This window comes from Vidua macroura, chromosome 4 (genome assembly GCF_024509145.1).
Source record: "Vidua macroura isolate BioBank_ID:100142 chromosome 4, ASM2450914v1, whole genome shotgun sequence".
NCBI classification, from domain to species: Eukaryota; Metazoa; Chordata; class Aves; order Passeriformes; family Viduidae; genus Vidua; species Vidua macroura.
Genome location: NC_071574.1, coordinates 25216236 through 25238752, shown reverse-complemented (window position 1 = coordinate 25238752; position 22517 = coordinate 25216236). Strand labels below are relative to the sequence as shown.

Sequence of the window (22517 nt, the reverse complement as noted above, 5' to 3'; positions counted from 1 at the left end):
AAAACATTGTGTGCTAAATTTCCTCATTTACCCTTTTATACCATTATAGAAATCACTGCATATTAAAATATTGGTTGCTCAAAATAATAATAGTACTAAGCAGGAAATAAATGCAAATCAGGAAAAAGAACTAAAATACTTTTTTTCAAAGACACAAAGAAACAAACACCTAATATTTTACCCATAACTAGGGACACCTATGTTTAGGGCTACACACTGTTTCAGTAAAAATCAGTAACTGCTGAACATGCAAATAGCTTATAAATAATTCTTGATATCAATTACATATTACAGAATGAAAAGTGAAATTAGAGAGCAGCAGAATGTATTTGCTTGTCCGAAAGAGTCACTATTCTAAATCTGTAGGTATCAGAATGGTTTCAAGGAAAGTGTGTACTAAATAAAAAGAGAGTAGCAAAAGAGCAGTTCTGAATTGATCTGGAATAAATTCATCTGGAAAGAACTTGAATAAAAAAGACAGCTTCAGTCCTGGAAATTTCAACTAATCCAGCTGATTAGCCCTGCAAACACAGGGCAAAAAGATGATTTAAAGAAGGATGCATAATAATGAAACTTAAAGAAAGACAATACAAAACAAATCTTTCAAAATAAATGAGATGAGAATTCATTTTCCCTGCAATGTTTTCCACAGCTCCTGAAAGTGCCTGCTGCTGGCAACAAATGACATACAAGGGGAGGGAGGGCAGAGGGAAAGAGCTGTTAGCTTACCAGCCGATGGAGCTTATCGCTCCACTCCCTTTGTGACGCTGGCAACTCACAAGCCTATAAAATGTGCCTTGGCTCCCAGTCCTCTTCTCCTCAAGCAAAATCAAAAGCAAGAGGCTGTACAGAGGAGAAACAGGATGCTGTTCTACTCCGAGGTAGCTCTCCTGACGTGTCTGTTAGAGCATTTCTAACAGTTTGAACAGAAGATAGCCAAAGATTTTTTGCGACAGAGCTCTCCTTTCCAGTACCTGCTGTACTGCCTTACTTCCCCTTTTCTTCCTTCCCTCTTCTTATCTGTTGGTGGGGGTTTTGGAGTGCTGGGAGAGGGAGGTGTGGGAGGTACATCATTCCTGGAAGAGAGGAGAGAAACACCCAAGATGACTTCGGTCCCCATAGCCAAGTGGAACATGAGCATAAGCAGCAGGTGGAATGTGAGCCTTGCTGAAGCAGGCGATCCCTGGGGACAGGCTCTGAAAGCACCAGCTGCAAATGTTTCTGCCCCTGTAGCCTCCTCAGCAGGCAACTTCTCCAATCAGTTCGTGCAACCTTCTTGGCGCATTGCTCTGTGGTCTCTGGCATACGGTGGTGTGGTGGCAGTGGCCGTTTTTGGAAATCTTATTGTCATCTGGATTATCCTGGCTCACAAGCGCATGAGGACGGTGACAAATTACTTCCTGGTGAATCTGGCCTTCTCTGATGCCTCCATGGCTGCTTTCAATACTCTCATCAACTTCATCTATGCGCTGCACAGCGAGTGGTACTTCGGAGAGGCTTACTGCCGCTTCCACAACTTCTTCCCAATCACAGCTGTCTTCGCTAGCATCTACTCCATGACAGCCATCGCTGTGGACAGGTGAGAAAAAAGTTTAGGCGTGAGAGATTGAGATCAGATTCTCTGCCAAAATAAAAATGCAGAGATAGCATAGTGATGAGAGGATGAATAGTTCGTTCATTGTGCTCCTCTGTGCTTCTTTAGGATCTCTCCCTAACACACTTTTTCTCCTGGTCTTTAGTCTTTTTCCTTCAGTCTTCCATTGTTTTTATTCTTCTGCTTTCATTTATAACAAACATTTCCTCTCTCCGTTTGGCTTCAGCTGCTTTCTGTGCTCCATCTTTCAATACTTATTCTGTAACAGCAACTCAGAGTTTTGCATCCCACTGTGAAAACAGTCTGTCTCTCATCCAGTCATCTAATATATACTGATAAAGAGTTGCAGAGATTGTGTGTAAAGGGAGAGGATTTCAAATTTCCCTCTTCTCTGTATTTCTGCAGATGGCAGAGGCATTTGCCTCCTCTTCAGAAATCACTTCAGATGCTGTTTTTAATAGCTTTTCTCACAATCAGCTCTAAGATGCTTTGCTCCTGCTGATTTTAACTAATGAGACTATTTACATTGCCATCTGTGCGTATCTAGAGGTCTGGCAAGAACACAGTTTCAAAGTGCTCAGGTTTTTTCTGATTTCCTGAAGCAAAATAAAGCTTTGTGACTGTCAAAGAAAAAAGTCAGGGAGAAACTTTACCTTTGCACTCCTGACAGTAATGGAATAAGACAGCTGTAGTGTCCATACAGCAAAGGGGAGATGCAGTTACCGGGTTTCCTACACACATGCATTGATGGACTCTGTTTCTCAGAGAGTGCTCTGAGTCTCCCCTGAAAAATGTTTCTTTCTTTATTATTGTTTTCACATTTGCTGTGCTGGAGAGATAACTTACTGATTTTTAATTTTTTTTTTAAGAAAAACTGATTTGTATTTCAGGTCATTTATTCCTCTAAGCAATGCACTGAGATTACTCACTAAACTCCTTCCTACATATTCAAATCACATGATACATATTTTCTGAATTGACTTACCAGAACTGCAGTATTTCCAAGTGATGGTAGTTAACATTTTATAAGGTTCAATCCACTTTCTGAAATGTTATTTCTCATTTCCAGGTACAAAGATTGGGAAACATTGTTGTGCCCTTTGTACTTGTGGACAATTTCATAATACTTTTCTGTTTGCCCTACTAATTGCAAATTTTTGGTGGCATTCTCAGCTAGATGAATTCCTGTTCTGAAAGCTAGAAATGAAAGAGCAAATGAGATTCTTGGCAACTCTTGTACTTTTCTGCTCTGAGGATGGGAGAACACATGAGGAAATCAGTACACTTTCCACCTGCCAGTGATGTATCTTCTCAAGATACATCCCCATTAAAAATTGAGAAGATAGTGTAACACCAGTGCTACTACTTTTGGCCAGGCAAAGATTTCTTTCATTGTTTTTTTGAGTTTCACTTAAGGTTTTCAGAAACATAAAAGGGCTTTAGTATTTAACAGAGCTACATATTTAATAGTTACTACAGCAGCTCATCAAGTCATTAGTTGAGCAGTTACTTAGATGTTCTGAGTAATGTTTTATTTCATTTTTCCTTACAAAATTATCCACATAGATGTGGTACATACTACTTCAGCAGTTCCTAAATTTATGTTAGGAAACTGGGAACAAAAGTGAATACAGTTCCTTATGAATCCAAACTGCATTTCCAGAGTAAGAGAAATACCTCTGCTCCACACTGACTAAAGTGCAATGGACAGATACATCTATTGGAAATGTTTTCCTTTGTTTAGCAATGCAAAATGCTGGTGCTCAGAGGTGAGTAGATAGCTAGTGCTATTCACTCTGTTCTAGTTCTTGTTTGAAAATCCCCTGAAGAAATCACTATTTGCAACCCATCACATCCTCCAAGTTCACCTGCCTCCAAAAGCAAATGAAAATCTTCCCAACAAACAATGGCATAGCTGTGTTTAGGTGAGCTCTCTGTAGTACCACACAGCATCATGTAAAACAAACAGGAGAGCAGTCTATCCCTCCTTCCCTATTCTCACTGCTATTCCTTTTCCTTTTATACCAAATCACACCTGATGAATTCAGTGCCTTTAAACATTCCCTGGCTACCTCTGCAAAATAAATCTGCCAAGCTGAGGAAACCTAAGGGTCAAAATAGATCCCAAGGGATGTCCTTGGATGTATAGACTGCCCTATTCCAGGGCAAAGATCTGCTGGGTGGATGTATTTAAAACTTTGCTTCCTGTTTGCCTTTCATAAAAGTTCAGCCATTTTAACCCAGTGAACTCATCCATACACATTCTTTTAATTAAAAAAAATTTAAACAACAAAAGCTACAAATCAGGATAAAGCTGCTAAGGGAACTGAAATCATGGGATCAGATGATTTTCCTTTAGAAATTGTTACCATCCCAAAATACTAAAGGTAATGGGTAGTAACTCACTAAAAAGTATGTTGTGATATGCTCCACTGGTTGCTTTAGAGCATCCAAATGTTCATAGAGTATAAATGTGTGACTGTGAGGAGGTCGTGGGCAGTACATGTTTCCTTTCACATCTGATTCTGTAGGACATTCTAAGCTGTGTAAATTGTGAGATTACTGGACTGACACAAAGTTTTGTGAACTAGGCACTTCCTGCAGTGGGGGTAAACTGCATCTGGAGCTGAGGGTTAAAGTATCCAAGACTGAATATCCTGGTCCTTGAACACAGACTCAAATTCACGTGGGTTTATTCACACTTCTACCCATCCTTTCCTAGTGTTTTTTTTTTTTTTTTCCCTGCTTTCTCCTTCTTTTCCAACAGCCTGTTTGCAGCCTACTGCAGAGATGGCAGAGGTAGCTCAAACGGAGTTGTTTCAGGCACCAGAAGCAGCAGAGATTTTACACTGTGCTGCTTCATGGGCATTCATTCCTGCATTCTTCTGTAGCTCACACTGCTTCCAGTGCAACAATTCCTTTAGTTATGTTATGGGGATAAACTGGAAAATAGTCCAAGATAAACTGAATAGGAGATAATTCTGGAGCCAATATGCCCTTGTCACTGACCAGTGCATGATCCTAAAGGGTCCATCTATGATCCTAAACTCCATCTGCAATCATGCCAATACAGTGTGTAACTGCAGTACAGTTCTTGGACATACTAATGACAGTAAATTACTCAGAATTTAGGCCACCCAGCCACTGAAGATCTGCTGTCCTTTCCTACAAGATCTTCGCATGCAAAAAAGGTGGTTCAGGTACGCCAGCGATTAATTTTGAGTCCCGAGATTGCTTTGTTATACAACCAGCTTTGTGTGTAGGCCTAAAAATTCTCTGCAGATGCTTAATTACATTGGAAGTTTGGGGATGTAGCAGTATAGCACAAAATAACATGCCTTCAGTAGAGCTTTTAGTACTATGCATTTTCCCCTGTTTTTAGCACATTTACTGTATTACTTTCTCAGTTACTTTTCTCTCTGCTATTCCATAATGATTTTTACATGTCAATGAATTTAACTCTTTGTAAAAGCAATGCCTCTGAACTTAAAAGTATTCTAATAGCTATGGTAAGTAGTTGCTGATCCTATTCATATCTTGCCATTTATTTTCTTTCTTTATTTTGCCTGCAAAGTTTTTGGTCCTTGAAGGCAAAAAACATGTTTCATTTTATGTGACTTTGTATTTAATATTAAATTTTACTTCTCCTCTTGCACAGTCTTCTCCTCTTTTTATGAACCTTAGCATTACCTAGTTACTAGCATGTATATGTATGTCCTTATTCAATACCTGTCATTCCAGTTTCCCACCTTTTCTCACTTTTAATATGTCTACAGAAGCACATGTATACTGTGTACACACATATGTCAGTTTTCTTTTTTTCTGTGACATTGTTCAGTTACTGATGGCTGTTAATAATCCCTCTATACACTCAGACTCCAGCAAAAGTAATGATACAAGCTTGTAACAGAAGACGGACCTGAGACATAAACACAGGATTCACCTTATAAAATAAAACCCAAACTCATCACATATACACACTCACATCCTCAAAATATCACTTAGGCTCTTCAATCTCTCCAGATGTATTCTGTAAGAGCAATTATTATTGTCACAAAATAGTACCGCAAGCCCTATAAATTAACGTTACTGAAATTCTGAAGTAGGCAGTTGGCACACTGAAAAATGTCTTACCTTTACAGAAGAATACATTCTGGTATCAGTCTCTGCCTGATTTCCCATTCCTGGGACAAACTGCTCAAGGCCTTCATGCACCATAAGCATTTTAAACTGATATTCCTTCCAAACTATCTATTATCTGACTGCTATTAAGTATCTCTGTTACCTGCCTTGTGTGCTCTAAAATAATAAAGTACAGGGAAATGTGTATGTGTAAAAATGATCTCAAACATTTCTGGCAGGTTAATACATGGAGTGCACAGGGCACGACCCTGTGTTGTGGTCATATGGCAGCAGTATCAGCAGGAGATGCACATGAAGAGGATCTGTTGGCATTTGCATCCTTGAACATGAGCTTGGCACCAAGTGTTTTGTGTTTGGCTCACCGGTGAATGGAAGAGGCTGAAGCAGTGACAGACAGGAAACCTGCACTGCCCAGCCAGCTGCCACACCTGGCACAGAGTTCTGCTCAAACAGAGCTGCAGCCTTTGGCCCCTCTCTCATTCCCTTTTCCTCAGATTTTGATGTCTCAAAGTAAACGGTTTTCATGTAAAAGAAGTGAGAATTTGCACTGAAGACTTGTGAGAGATGAGCATCAGAACAAGAAAAATAAAAAAGGAGATGGAGTTTTTTTTTCAGGTTTCTTGTGCTTCACAGGCTAGAGACCTCCCCCTCATACCTGAGAATATTTTCACCAGAAGAAATGGATAGTACTTCTATCTGTTTTTTCTATAAGATGCCACTTTACTGTTAGCTGTCTTTTTCTAAAGCCTCTGGTGCCACATAACTACAGACCATATTGCAGTTATGGTGTATATAACTGCAATACTCGTACTACCACACTAAAGTGCAACACAGTGTTTTTTTCAAACTAATGGATGACTTCAAAATCACAGCTTCAGGAATCAGCCTTGGTCACTGTATATCATAAAGAGAAAAATTGCAAGATATGCTTTAGAAATTATCACTATTATTTCTATTCTTACTTTGCCAGTCAAACTAAAGAATTCAAAGAGGAAATCCCTTCCTCATTTCTCTGTCTTCTTCAAAGAGTATTTGAAGACAAAGCACATCTTATTTGTGGGGTCCAGTATCTGAGCTGCCCTCTGAAGACTACTAGTTCTCAGAACTGGAGAGAAAGTTCAATAGGAGGGCATTAAGGGTTCAAATGTCAAGAGCTGAAACACAAAGGACTCTCTCTCATCTGGGGGTCTAAAATTTTTTTTTTTACTTGTCAATTCTGTTTCTTTCTGTCTTAGTAAAGAGGTGAGATCATTTCTGCAGAACACTTTGATGCAATGGCTACAGGATTCAGCATGCAGAGGCCTAGGAAAAATAAACCTTTTCTTGCAATGGTACAATTTAATAGTGATTGGGCAAAAAGACAGGATTTTTTTGCAGTTTTGGTCAAAACTCACATTAGAGTTACATTATTAATAACATACTGGGACAGTCTGGGAAAAAATACAGGCGTTAACAGTTATTTTTTTCCTTTTTGTTTTGTACTGAGTAAATATTCTATTTAATAAGCTGCTTTCAAAAGGTGCTGTAAAAAAAGAGGTTGATACACCAATATCTTGAGAAATATAAGCAACATTTACAACAGTAACAAGCCCCTAGAATTCTTGTTCCAGAGAGGAAATATCAAATAAGTTTTAACCTTATGTTCAAACAAGAAGTTCATTTTAGACAGAGTCTTAGCCTTAAATACATACTCTTATTTATAATTTAATGAAAACTATTAAAATATGTTCTGTGATTTACTATGTAATGTAGCCTGTACTTTTAAAAGTTAGTCAAGTGTCAAGGTACTTTTAAAAGTTAGTCAAGGGTTGGGGTGATGAGTTCTTTGGGGAGAGAGGTTTGTTTTGTTTATTTTTTTAAATATTATTGCCTAAATGCATGTTTTTCTGACTAATTTACCAACCAGGAGAGAAGTTGTATCATTCATATATTTGTGTTTCCCTAAAATAAAATTATTTCAAGATAACTGCAGAAACAAGAAGGAAACCGTCTAGATGACAGTAACAGAAACATAAACACTGACAGTGGCTTATGCAGCTGGAGCTGTTTCTACAGACTTTGCACTGATACTGGTCCTCAGTAGCCTAGGTAGATGATATTAAAAAAAATAGAGAAACAGAAACCTTTCTGTCAGGGGAAGTCAGTCTATTATTTTATGAGACAGATCTTTTCTATCAATATTCATAGGTATAGAATACATTGCATAAAATCAATTACATGCTCATAAAAATCTAGCCCATTTTCAGTTACCAGATCCTCCTCAAGCAGAAAGCACTGTTTATGAGAGCTCAGTCATCCTGAAAACTTTCAATATTACTGCTTTTAGGTTTTAGTTAAGAGGTACTTGTAAGCAAGGCATTGAAAGCTACTCCTGATTTCAGAAAAACTTCAGTGCTTCCCCCTGCTCAAAGCACAGTCATTCACCCAGAGCAACACAGATTCCTCTGGGTAAATCAAGGCCAAGTTATACTCTGGGATATTGCCCATTGATATCTCAAATGTACCATGTGTTTACCTGTCATGTTGTCACACACCTCCTTTATGGCATTAGCTTCAAGGTGAACACTGCACAACAGACCCTTCAGGGCACCAAACCCAGTCTTTGTCAACCATCAGTTCTAGTCCTACAGAAATGCCCACAGCCACTCTTCCTGCAGAGAAAGTCAGACTAAACAAATGAATACAAACCAGTCCCATAAGAAAAGAATGAGCCCTGCTCCAGTAGGTAGCAGATAGCGATTAAAGAAAAAAGTTAAAGATTTGGTTTTCATCATACAAAAAATGGCTTTAAAATCTCAGTTCATTCCATCACCTTTAGTCTACTCTATATAGCTTACATTTTGGAGGATTTTCCACAGCAACGTTCTAAGCAAGGGCAGGAAATCACAGTAATTTTCTTAAGTTTTTTAAGTACCAGTTGATTCTAAATACAAAGTCTCAAGATCAGCGTCTGTCTTGAGGGAATAACAGCTTCTGTGTATTCATGGAAGAAGCATGTTCTGCTGTCTCCTGTTGACAAGTCACTTACATGCAAGCATTATGATTTTTCTCTCAGTCTCTTCCTTTGTCAAGTTCCAATTTCCTGTTACAATCTGTGATGATTACATTTTGCCCCATGTGAGTTTATAAGCACATTGTAAACAGGTGAAACAAATCAGGATGATTAAAGGCTTCCAACTGGGTCTCCAAATGGGCATTTGTAGGATCCATTTTTGAACATCATTTTGTTTTAATAACATCTTGTGTATTTTTGCCACAATTTTCTAAATGATGCTTTTAAGATGAAAGGTTTACCTGGCTGTATTAGCCAGTGTATGCTATTTTACAAAAAGACAAATTAGGTTTAGTTTTTTATCTTTTCTGTTGTTGAGACCATAATACACAAACTTCGCAAGCTTTTATAGTATGTAGCAGCTATTTGGATCATGTTACTCAAAAACTGTAAGAGAGATACATGACTATGCTGCCATTAAAACCACTGGCTTAAAGAGTTTATCAGTATTACTCAAAAGAAGACTGTCTCTATTTTTGTTCCAGAGAAAACATGTTTTCTTGATTTGGTGAACCCAAGACACAGGAAGAGAAGAGTCTAAATTGTAGACTCTAGACAAATAGAGCAGTTCAGAAGGGAATGGGATCTGTTCTGACCCCAGCAGCTAAGAAAACAGTGCAGCAGCAAATACACCATGCACCAGCCATTATATCATGCAGCCTGAATGATTTCTCATTAAGCTCAGTGGAAAGACTCTTGCTGACTTCAGTAGTAATCAATTAGGGACAAAAATTAACACAAGATAAAGCTGTAAGAGAAGTGATGACAGTGGGATGGCATATGGTCACAAAAAAAATCATGTGCTAATGATGTGCATATGAAACTGAAATGCTACCTAAAAATGCTTTGGAATCATACACAGAAGAACATGGTGCAGTTGTTGAGTACATTCTTGGAAGTGTTGGCTTGAGACTCTAACTGCACATATTTCCATCTCTGCACTTCTAAATGTGCATATTCTGTCTCGTAATTATTTTCCAAGTATAAATGTTTTGTTGGGTGGGGTAATAATGATTTTTGCTTGTTGTAATAAATGAGTATAATGAGTTCATTCCTTTCAGCAATGTATATTTTACATCCCTGCTTTGTTGTGTGGAATAAGCTATCTGTGGTGGCAGCTATCAGCAGCTCCCACTGGAGTGAGAAAGCATTAGAAGTTCCATCTTTAAATCAAACCACCTCAGTGGGAGTTCAGAGTCCTTTACTCAGCAGGGAATCACACTGCTCAACCCTGGTGACAGACTGAACAGTAACTGTCCAAAGACTGCAAAGCAAATTGGCACAGCACCCCACTGAAAAAAATGTCTGTGTGGCTCCAGAATGCTTTTCAGTCGTGCAACAAGCCCTCAGTTGCTTGCAGCCATTAGAAATCCTTCTTCAGCTCAAATGCCTCCTTATCTTTTACTGTCCTTGGAGATGAGGTATGGAGAGGTAAAAGGTCTGTGTATAAATATCACAGAACATGGTGAGCCAATGAGGGCTTCTGCATTTGTCACTGGCTTCAGAACGACTGCATAAATTTTGGGCGTTATGACATTAAAAAGGCATTAATCTATCTAGAGAGCATCTAGAGGAGGATCACAAGGCTGGTGAAGGGTCTGGAGTGGAAGCCTTATGAGGAGTGGCTGAGGTCACTTGGCTTGCTCAGCCTAGAGAGGAGGAAACTGAAGGGAGACGTCACTGCAGTCTTTAACATCCTCACAAGGGAAAGCAGAAGGACAGGCAGTGATTTTTTCACCCTTCTGACCAGTGTCAGGACCCAGAGGAACAGCATGAAGCTGAGTCAGGGGAAGTTTAGGTCAGGTATCAGGAAAAGATTTTTCACCGCAAGGGTGGCTGGGCACTGGAACAGGCTCCCCAGGGAAGTGGGCACAGCACAGCCTGTCTCAGTTGGACAATGCTCTCAGGCACACAGTGCGATTCTTGGGGATGGTCCTGTGCAGGATCAGGAGCTGGACTCAATGATCCTCAGGGGTCACTTCCAACTCAGCTTATTGTATGATTTTACAATGAAGTTCAGACCACTTGAAAGAACTGTGGAGTAGCAGAACAGTCTGTAAGACAGATGACATTGGAGCACCCAAGAAGTCCTGCTGTTCTCCTTGCATGCTGTTTATGGTTGGCTGATTATAGAGAGAGAAATTCTCTGGGAGTTCTCTCCCATACTCCTGCAGAGGCAGAAGGGCTTGCCACCACATAGCCACACTGCCAAAATGTTCTGGTTTTATACCAGTCCTTGGACTCTCTGCTATGCTAGGGCTGATTTTTGTCATGTCTTTGGCTCTTACATGACCCCCAGTTTCCTTTCTTATTCTCTCCTCTCTCAACACAATTTCTATATGCTGTCATTCTACAATTCTCCTTTCTTTGCTTCTCCTATTAGTTTCTCATTTTTCTCTTTTCACTTCTATTTTTTTCATTCAGCAAACTGCTCCCCAGTCTCAGTTCTTTTGCTAGATCCTTTATCTCATAATTCTTTCTTTCACTCTTGGCATATTCAAACATTTATTTCTACACCATGTTCAGCACCATTCAGTGCACAATTCAGATAGCATGTCTACTCTTCCCCCTTGTAACTGGCATTTTTCCATCCTTAATATATGTAAGGATATCATACAGAGTAAAAAAGTTAGGCATAATCATAGAATTACACCATGAAATATGAGAGACAGTTGTCAGTCCTGTATCATAATATACAGGGGCAATATGCTCATCATACATACCCATTATCCCATCCTTAGCCTCCTTAGCTCATTGATTTTCTGAGCAACACCTAAGTATGGAACCTCTAGCCTGTGCTAGCAGGAGCTTTCATACCTGCTGGAAGCACCTTTGCTGAATGGAGAGAGATCAAAAGTGAGAGCAAACCAAAAATGTAGCTACCACTACTTCAGATTGAGCCTAAAGAAACAGACAAACTACCCTCAGATACCTATAATGGCAAGATAACATTTACAGCAAACAAAATTATAAGCAGGAGCATGTGTGCCTCCTTTGCAAATTACAGCTAACAGTGCAGGAAGAACTCAGTTCTTTTCAAGGCTTCTTTTGGCTTCAGAGAGAACATCCAGAGTCTGTTCAAATGTGGACGTAGTTTTTGATCTTCAATGAAGGGTCATTCCACATTTTCTACTTTACTTACTTGTGGCAGTGGTGGTTTCTCTAAGAAAATGCTACCAAACATGTATGACAAATCTGAGCGAATGTAGTAATTGCAGTTATAAAGCAGTATCTCACTATGTTAATTAAGCAATTTTGTTTCTAAGACAAGCCACTTAGAGAACTTACACTTACAAAACACACTGTAATTGTTAGTGTACTGGCAAAGCAGAATAACTTAGATTTGTTATCAAAGGCCCTGTAACAGAGCTGTCAATACTCTCCAGTAAATCTGTCCAGCACAAAGATATTATTGAGGGAATAGTCAAAGTTCCCTTACTTCCTTTCTATTTTGCTTGTTAGAGTGACTGCCTGCAACATATTTGTAATCAATCCTGTGCAATAGCTAGGCTGTTTGGCTTATCACTCAAATTTGAACTCTAAAGATAAATAGCATGCTTTTCATCTGATCCTTGTCCTTTGACTTCCATTACTCAGACAGCCAGTTGTTAAAATTTCCATCAGTACAGCTGTATGAGTCACTTCACCTAAACAATCCATGTCTTTAAAGGGCAGACAGGGAGAGAAAGCAACCAAATTTTATCTTGGGCAACAAGAACTACTGTTGGTATCTATTGGGAGTAAGGTTAATATAACTGGGAATAAGAATTGTGTGAATGTAATAGAAATCTGACAATAGCACATAAAATAATAGCAATGTGCAATCTGAAGTAAAGTAGCAATTTGAAGGAATAATACCAGGCTAGAAGGAGATTCCTTAAGAGTCTCACAAGCATGTGAAAATTATTATTTGTTTACAGCTTATCACTTACTACAAGTAAAGATCTTCAAATATTTGGACATATTTGGAAATATTTGGCCTTGCTTGGCAGGCCACAAAAAAGCCAGCTCAATTTGAAAAACAGGGCTCATGACTACAAACCTGACTTCTTTACCAAGTAGTACTTACTCTTCGGAGGAGAAAGGAGCTTCATGGGAGAGGGCAACAATCCAATTGCTGTTCTCAAGAAACAGAAGACACCCAGCACTCAAAACTATTTCATACTATGTAATACCAAATGCACCAGTTTAGCTGAAATAAAAAACCAAAAGGCACATGAAAGAGAGGGGAACTAACTGTTACCCTATGGAGAAAATATATCAAAGTGCAGTAAAAACAAAAATTGAATAAGCTTGAAATTCCAGATATGGAAATTGATGATTCAGAACTGAACATGTTTTAGATCACTCCCTGTTTCTGACAGCACTTACATGTTTTAAGATATTAGGGCAGTTATGTCTACCAGAAAAGGCATAGCAGTATTATGACCAATGTTGGATTTATGACATATTTTATCATTAACTATAAACAGAGTTAGCTTTCCTAAAACAAATATCTGTTCTGTAGTTACTCCTCTGTCAAATATAAAATTTTAAAAAAAGACTATTTTAAGAGTGAGTAAGAGTGAAATTTGTGTACCACAGCAGGTAAATATGGATGCAGAAGATTCGTGCACAAATTCTTATCAGGAACATTATCTTACAAATATTATTGTTGCTGTCTCATGGCTAATGTCTATACCTAAAAATCTTGGACAAGTCTGCCAAGAACCTAGATGTGTACTGTAACAATTAAAATATATCACTCCTTCCTTTATTTGAAATGAGTAAGAGTCTTTCAATTGCAGCAAACACAATATATTCATCAAAAAATGATTGATACAAATTTTGTGTCTCCCTTGTTCCTTGCATCTATAACAGAGATCAAAAAACAGAAAACAAGACTTGTTTTTCTATTACTGTTTGTCTAGATGTTTTTTCTCATTGCTTTTTTTCTCTAAGCTTTTATATTGTAATTACTTAAACGTTTTGATTCTTTTTTTGCATGTTCTTCTAAGGTTACCACCATACATGAACTGCCAATACAATTATGGGGCAACACAGGGTGCTATCCTACCTGGAAGCACAGGAACGGAGATGCCAAATGAGATGCTTTCTTGCTTTATGCATCTATTTCCCTTAGTGATTTTACCAGTCCTAAACTGGCTCTTCTCTCAGTCTCTGTATGAATCAGTTGCTCTGGTATTCTTTAGCAGACAATCTGAAGTCAGTCTATCTCTACTGAAATAAATGCATATGGACTTACCAGGTTCCTGTAGCTTTGGGACAGATGACTAATAATCCTGACAGCTTGGCTGTAAATTTTCGTATAAGAAATAAATGTTGTATGACCTACCAGAGTAACAGAGGATCCAACTGCATTGTTGCTTTTCAATCAAGCTGTACAGTAACAGAATGGTCTAACTCTTAGCAAAATAGTTTCTCTACTAATATACATATGATTAACTGGGTGTCCCATAGCTGCAAAATAATACCCAATGAACTGCCTCCTTCCAGTGCTGCCTTCATTGGAGCTGAACCGTACAAAGAGCACAGTGACATCAGAACTGCAGGAAGACAAATATCTCCACTTTTATCCTAAGCTTTGGCTGATTCTAGATACATGTGAATCTCTGAAGAGTTCTTACACAGAGGTTTTTGCTTTCTTTTACAGATATATGGCCATTATTGATCCCTTGAAACCTAGGCTCTCTGCAACTGCTACCAAGGTGGTCATTGGGAGCATATGGATTTTGGCATTCCTGTTGGCCTTTCCCCAGTGCCTATACTCCATAACCAAGGTGATGCCTGGGAGAACTCTTTGCTATGTAGCATGGCCAGGTGGTCCAAAACAGCATTTTACGTAAGCTTTTGTTCTTTTAAATTTGTGCATGGTGGTGTTTAGACTTACAATGGACTTGGCAAAATCTCTGGCGTGGTGCACATACTCTACATGCAGAATAACTAACAGCTTTGATCACTGAGAAATGCAGAGCCAGTTTTCTAAGGACGATAAAGCATTATATGTCATAAACAGAACAAATTCTCTTCCATATCTGAGTGTGCACCCTCCTGTGCTGCACTTTTACTGTCATTGCTCCACATAAGATGGCTACTTCTATACAGAGATGGTCAGAATTGGGAACATAACATGCATTCAAAGCAAGCTTCCTCTTTATCCTAACCAGGAAAAACAAGGATTTCTAGTCTCTCCTTAGAATCATTTAGGTTGGAAAAGACTTCTAACATCAGCAAGTCCAACCACTAACCTTACATTACCAAGTCCACCATTAGACCATACCCTAAGTGCCACATCCACACATTTTAAATACATCCAGGAATGATAAATCAATTGATCATTTGGGCAGCCTGTACCAATGCTTGACAGCCCTTCTCATGAAAAAAAAAAAATTCCTAATATTCAGTCTAAATCCCCCCCCCCGGTAGAGCCTGAAGCTATTTCTTCTCTTGTAACTAGAGAGAAGAGACAACCATCCACTTCATTACAATCTCTTTTCAGGTAATTGTAGAGAATGAGAAAGCCCTAACCAGTTTTTTTTCTCTAGATCTCTTCATGGGTGGGCTGGATTTTGCCACTTCATTCTGTTACACTATCACAATTATGTCAGATACAAGCCCAAAAGAGAAAACTGGATAACCTATAACCGGCTGCACTTCCTGAAAGTGAGAATATCAGTCAATTAAATTAAATATATCTTCATTGTCCCTCTGGTAGAATTAGGAATAAGTGGCTACTTAGGCATCTGTCCTTTCATGTCATCACTGACATTTAAGAAAAACATTGTGTTCAAGGCTGAAAGCCTATGTAACCATCTAGAATCAAATTTGACCTTTTGCTCTTTTTGAGGCAGGTGAAAGACGTCCTAGTCGTATGTAATTTTTATCACTTTAGGACCATACACAGACATTTCTCTTTAGGGCAGGAAGGTCACACTCAGTGACAGCTGGGGATTCTTCACTTATCATTCATTAGGATTTTATCTGAAGCTGGCATTTAACCAGGAACTAACAGGAGGCAAAAGAAATTATCTTTGCTTTCCCAGTGCTGACATCAGCAGTGGTGACTATATTGCACACAAGCTGCAGATCTGTGTTTTCTATGTGCAACAGATCTGCCATATGAAGAAAAATGGGTGACAGGACTCTTATCTTTGCATCAATATATCACTAAAATACTTATTTTCCTCTTTAATTTATGGTCCAGACTAGAGCTCCAAATGCCTAGCTTGCCCTCATGATACTTGGCTGTGTAATTAAATCAACTCACCTAGTTATGGACAAACACACCTTATTCTGTAGTCACTAATCATGATAACTATGGAATCACTCATAATATATACTAGTGCAGGCTCAGCATTAGACACTCCACAAAGCACATGCATTAAAGTGTACCTAAATTTGCAATGCAATTCAAGACTTCCAAAAAGACAGTGAAAACACCAAGGACTAGCCAGTTAATACAAAACATAACTTGTGCTAAAATAGAAGTCTTCACTTGTAGCAGCCCATTCCATTGTTACAGCTCCTCTGAAAGCACTTACCATTTTAATACCTTTTCATTGCAGGTATCATATTATTGTGATTGTGCTGGTCTACTGCTTCCCACTACTTGTCATGGGCATCACTTATTCCATGGTGGGAATTACCCTCTGGGGAGGAGAAATACCAGGCGACACATCCAACAAATATCATGAGCAGCTTAAAGCTAAGAGAAAGGTACTGTTCCAGTAAATCCCACTAAGTGAATACTTATAAAATCATCTGCAATTGTGTTACAACATATCACAGTAAATTCTTTCAGAAACACCAAATCACTTGAAATAGCAGTAATGAGAGATCAGCTTCAATACAAAATTTGATTAAGTTTGACAAGTTGTCTTCTCTGTTCACTGGCTGTTCTCTTCATAACTTTAATGTTTGTCATTAAATAAAGGAAACATTTGGGTTTTAACTTCTTGCTCCACATGTAGCAGCACACACTGTGTCTTCTATGGCAGACTACGAAAGGCAAAAAGTTTAGCCTTCAGAGAGTTAAGATACTGACTTTTGAACAATGGGTTAGCAAACCATTAACTCTTGCTAGGTAAGATTCTCATCCTACTGAAAAAAAAAGTGAATCTTGCTGTGACTGTCAGGTGATTAAGGTCCATGAGTATTTGAGATAAGCACTGATCAGCCTGTTTGTAATAAATTAGATTTTTAAACAACTTTTTTGTGAGAAATGCAAACAAGTTTTCCCAGATATTTTCTTTCAATCTCTTTCACTGTAGATATTGCTTAAACTAACTAGACTTGGGATTGCTTATGAACTATTTGACTATCTCCAGTTCAGTTTTCCTAATGCTATAGTGCAATGAAGGTTTCTTTCCTACAACATTCTTTTTCTTAACCTAACTTTTCTTATTTAGTAAGACAGCCTTCTGCTTTTTTTTTTTATTTCTGACACATTTTTTATACTAAAATGTATTTAACCTTTCATATTTGAAAAAATGGTACCCTAATACAAACTTCTAATTCACAATGATGAGCACATTTTCAGTTGCTCTGTTCACTTCCTGATGCTGTGAGTACGTTTGAACAGTGGCATATGCTACTGGGCTGTAACAACAGCAGAGTGGGGCATATTGGGTCCTGAGACAACACAGGATCTCCTGCAAATTCTGGAGAACACTAACATTTTCATTTCTTTCAGGACACTGCAGAGATCACTTTCTGTAACAGACACAACTTGCAAAAGCAAATGTGGAAAGGAAATTATTAAATTATTGCAGAACCAGGACATGCCAGAACTTCAGGACCTGTTATCATAATGACTAAGTAAAATAATTATCTTGTGACATAGAAACTAGAGGTCTCTGAAGACCAAATCTGGCTTTTACTATATGAAATAGAGCTCAATTAAATCCCTTGAATACTTTAAAAACAGCACCTGTTTAGAATTCTAAATATATACAAGGGACAAGGAAGAGCATCCTTAATTAAAGGATTTTAAATCCTACAGGGATGCATACCTTCAAGACATGCAACAAGGGAATTAAATTATATGCAGTGATATTATAACTGCATCAGTGACTTTATGAGTAGAGCTCCATGACAGCGCTTTAGCCACACTGCTGTGCTCTCCAGCAGGATTTATGAAATAACTGGTATTTGGAAAGATGAATCATAATTGGTTATTCATGGAGAGGAACTAACAGACTGGAATCCAAATAAAGCCATAACTCAGCCTGTCTCTGATAACACAGCTAGTGCTTTGCTCTTTTCAGGCAAAGAAATAATCTGTTTTTCTTGCTATTTAGTATATAGGTATCAAGACATATAGAAAATCTGCACTTATAATGAAGGAGAAATATAAAATAGCTGACTACATTTCATATCAGGCAATGTTACAGCACAAAGGTATCTGATTAGACATTAGGGTTGTTTGAAATGGTATTTAATATTAAGAAGGTAGTGAACAGTTCATGTAAGATCTTTATAAGAAACAATGTTTGCCAGCAAAAGATTTGAAGCTTGAGGAAGTTGTTCGTAGTTCAACAGACAGTCTCATCATTTCATATATATGATTGGATAATACAGTCCTGAATCCTCCTGAAAGCAACATTAAGGGATGAAGGATTCAAGGAATTTCACAGTACACACTGTAGGTTGGACAACACAAAGTCATGCTTAGTATCTTGAAGGTCAAAGACAAAATATTTAGAAATTCAGGACTGGATGAAACTACAAAACTACTTTTGCCTTTTTTTTTTTTCCCTTGGCACACAGCTCAAATATCTCAGGGATGATCCATTTAAATCTGCCTGGTATCAGTCTTTTGAACTTCTGAACATTTGCTACATGCAGGGACTTTGCAGCCATTATCCCTTCTTCTTAAAGCTCCTGGCATGAGACTGACTGATGTTCAGCTGAACATCATTTATTCTCCTGCAATTCCCATTTTCACAATATGGAATTATAGTCTCAATGGTGTCACACATAACAAGTTTATACAAGTGTCTCATAATATTACTGTAAGATTCACTAGGTCAAAATGTTCTTTATATCCACTGCAAATTTTTGCTCTCAGATGTTGTCTCCACAGCCTGCTTTAGCTATCTAACAAGTTCCAATCATTCTTTCAGCTTTACTTAAACCCTAAGAGGGAATAATCATGTACTGCAAGTAAAATCAGTTAGTATTGTTTTTATCAAGAGGTACGGTTTTGAGACAACTGTTTGCTGAAAAAAAGAACATTTACCTTAACAGAAGATGCTACTGCCTGGCCACAATGGGAAGAATACAGAGGAACAGAAAATGCTCTCCTGAACTTTTATATTTCCTTTACTCTTCCTTTTACTTATGACTGTTACTTTGTGATGTCACCAGGCATCTTCTTCAGTAATTTTCATTCCTCCACACTTATGCCTCTGCCTGTATTTTCTGCTTCTCCTAGCACAGCCTGAGGCGTCATCTCAACTTATTTTAGCAATGAAGATGGATTAAAAGCCACATTGTTTCAATATAATTTTTTTTCTCAAATTTGAGTATAAAAGGAGAAAAAAAGTCCTATATGTTTGCTAGCAAATCACAGCCTTTGTGAGAACTCCTTTATGAACACTTCACACATATTTCCCCTCCTTTTCATAGATTCAGAGAAAGTCCACAGAAGGGCAGCTAAAAATGATCAAAGGACCTATGAAGTGATTAAAATGTTTTTAGTTTGGAGACAAGAAGGCCAAGGGACAAGATGTCAGAGTTTAGAGAAACACAAAGATAGTGTATAAAGTGACTGAAGAACTGTTGATCACCAAATCCTGACATACAAGAACTAGTAGGAGAGCAGCACCAGGCTGGTAGAAGAGAGAGCACTTTAAGAAAAGGTAATTTAAAAGTCAGTAAAGGGCATCTGAGATGTTCTCCTGACAGATGCTTATGATCTCAGAGGATTCAGAAAGGTTTTAGGAAAATTAACAAACAACAAATTCATAAATCATAGAGCTGGAAAAGGTTGGAAAAGACCTCCAAGATCAACAAGTCCAACCTCTGACCAGTCTCCACTGTCAACCAGACCACAACACTAAGTGTCATGTCCATTCATTTCTTGAACACTTTCAGATATAGAGACTCCACCACTTCTCTGGGCAGCCTTTTCCAATGGCTCACAACCTTTTCAGTGAAGAAATGCTTCCTGATGTCCCAAAAATTCTCCCTAATGTCCAAGTAGACACTGAAAGGATGAATCAGAGATGCACTCCTCTTCAATACAATCTTGGGTGCTGGGACAGTATTAGGAAAATAGAAGATGAAAAATGGCCAGGTTCATGGGATAAACAGCACCTCCTACTGCCGCTGAGACAGAACAGGACAGATGGGCAACTGTCTGATTCAGAAAGAACTGCCCTATGTCTTTATACTCCTGTTTTTACATAGCATCGCAGCTATAAAAATACTCCTGACTTCTCACTGACTTTCAGTGCCACTAAAAATGCAGGTTTTCATTTTTTATTTATCACATATGAATAAATGACATGAAAACATATTCATATATATTTTATATCACACTTTATGAAGAAAAGCACTAGTTAGAAATAATGATACTTTTGCTGGCATTAAAAGGTAGCTAACGAGGTCAGACTGAAAAAAAAAAAAGATTAATTTTCTCTATGGAGTAGTTTATTGCAGAGCAGAGGCAGGAAAAAAGAGAAAAGGAAAAGGGAAAAAAAAAGCCAAGAAAGTCAAAGCATAAAACATTGCAGCATAGCATCAAAACTCTTAAAATACTGAATTAATTATGGGTTGACACATTTGAAAAAACAAGACTATACTCATAATATAAAGCTTATTCAAAATAAATAGGTGATGAAAATATTACACTATGAACTCATAGATCAGATGATAACCAATAATTAACTTTGAAATCAGAGATGCTTCTAGTTAACAAGCAACCACTAAGCCTAGACAGACTAGGGTTAGATATTGCTTCATTCATAAAACCTTTTGTGAAAGTTTGCATCCAGCCATGTGAAACAAAATGTTTTTACTCTTTGGGTCCAAGGGTTTGTCTTGCATGTGACTTCCTACACCATCTTGAAACTTCACTTTTATCCTACATACTTGTTCAGACTTTTTCAAGATTAGAAAGTAATTGCTTCCTCATGGGACAGCATAAAGACATGGTAAGGTTAAAATCTTTAATCAGTTATTTAAAGTCAGTTATTTAAGCAATCCATCTTCTGGCTTATACCAGCATGAGAACCAGCACTGCAATCTCCACTAACTTATATATTATATGGCATTTTCAAAATTACATAAGGGAATAGAAGTTTAATGTAGCAGAAAGTAAATATAACTCGATTATCCTAAATTAAAAACACCCCCTGGAACCAACTACTATACACAAAATTGTACTACAGATATCAAGGGAAAGCCCAATCTTGACAGCTTATGCCCTTATATACACCTGTGACTAGTTTTTAAAAGTCAGACAGTAAGAAACACAGAATTTTATGGTCTCTTTCAGGTAATGGTTTGCCAAGGCTGCATATATGTCAAAATATTCACTAGACATGTTTAGGTGTGCAAAGAGAACCAAATCCTAGAACATGATGTATGTAGAGTGAAGGCATCTTCACCCTTCATATAATATAGGACTACAGATCACCCAAACCAGCCATGCAAAGCAGTCTGCTGAAAAGAACTGACATTGCCATGGTGCCTTTCCCATCATTTATTTATTCACAGGGTATGAGTGTTTCCACCTTGAAGATTTGTTTGTGTTTGTGTGCCTGGACAGAAACGACTGCCATGGTGGTGTCGGAGCACCTTGCTCACACCTCTCCCCTTTAGCTGATCTTACATTTCTGGGAATGATATGTGAAACAACCTACCCATCCTTTTGTGGGGTAATGAGGTGCAGAAGCTCAGTTTGCTATGAATACTGCTATGAATACTGTGTATCTCCTGCCAAAAATAGGGGCCTGTATCATTTTTTGGTCCATCTTCTGTAAATGGGTCTTCTCTTTGACTTTGCAGAGACTGACAATGGAAACAAAGTGCAAAACCGACTAAATAAATAGAGCCAACATAGAAGATTGAGCTAGAGAAATAAACACTATTTTAAGAAGAGGTGATCTCACTGATCTAACAGTCATAGCACTATGGCTTATATTTTAATGTATGGGGTGGCTGTATTGCTGGACTAGCTGAAATTTCATGCAGCTACAGTAAAATTATCATTTATCCAAAGTGCTGATGCATTGTGAGCACCTTGCTGGCCAAAGCTCTATCGTGATTGAAAACCACAGGTGTACTTCAGTGCAGCCACATTCACAAATTTAGCAATCATTGTTCAGCACATTAAAAAAGAAAAAAGACTTAATAATATGAGGTTAAAGAACAACTTACACCAGCTAGCACCACTTCTGTGCACTCCACTGCTTTGTTATCAGCCAACAATCAATAGAAACAGAGATGCTTTTTAAAGACTGCAGTCCTTACATAGAAACGTCCACTGATTAATTCCTCAGGCAACTGAAGATGTAGCAAAAATACCAAAGTGGCAGTTTATGCTCATACACTGTGTTTCCCCTAAGCAAAATACAAAGAGACTGAAAAGTTCCTCAGGTGATTAGTCTGACTTTATGATTCATACATTTAAGTCAGTTTGCTCTGAGGTTATAATCACATAGTCATATATCTCAGATTTTGTGAAGCTACTCTTGAAATTAAATATTTTTGAAGATTTTC

At 38.0% G+C, this 22517-nt stretch overlaps 1 protein-coding gene across 1 annotated transcript in view; it reads left to right on the top strand.

Moving 5' to 3' along the window:
* The first annotated feature begins 790 nt into the window (after window positions 1–790).
* Window positions 791–22517, top strand: part of TACR3 (tachykinin receptor 3) — a 35762-nt gene continuing 14035 nt past the window's right edge. The window contains exons 1-4 of the mRNA XM_053974961.1: window positions 791–881; window positions 1123–1579; window positions 14443–14631; window positions 16355–16505. Of these exons, the coding sequence (XP_053830936.1) occupies window positions 791–881; window positions 1123–1579; window positions 14443–14631; window positions 16355–16505 (888 nt within the window). The remainder of the gene's footprint in view (window positions 882–1122; window positions 1580–14442; window positions 14632–16354; window positions 16506–22517) is intronic.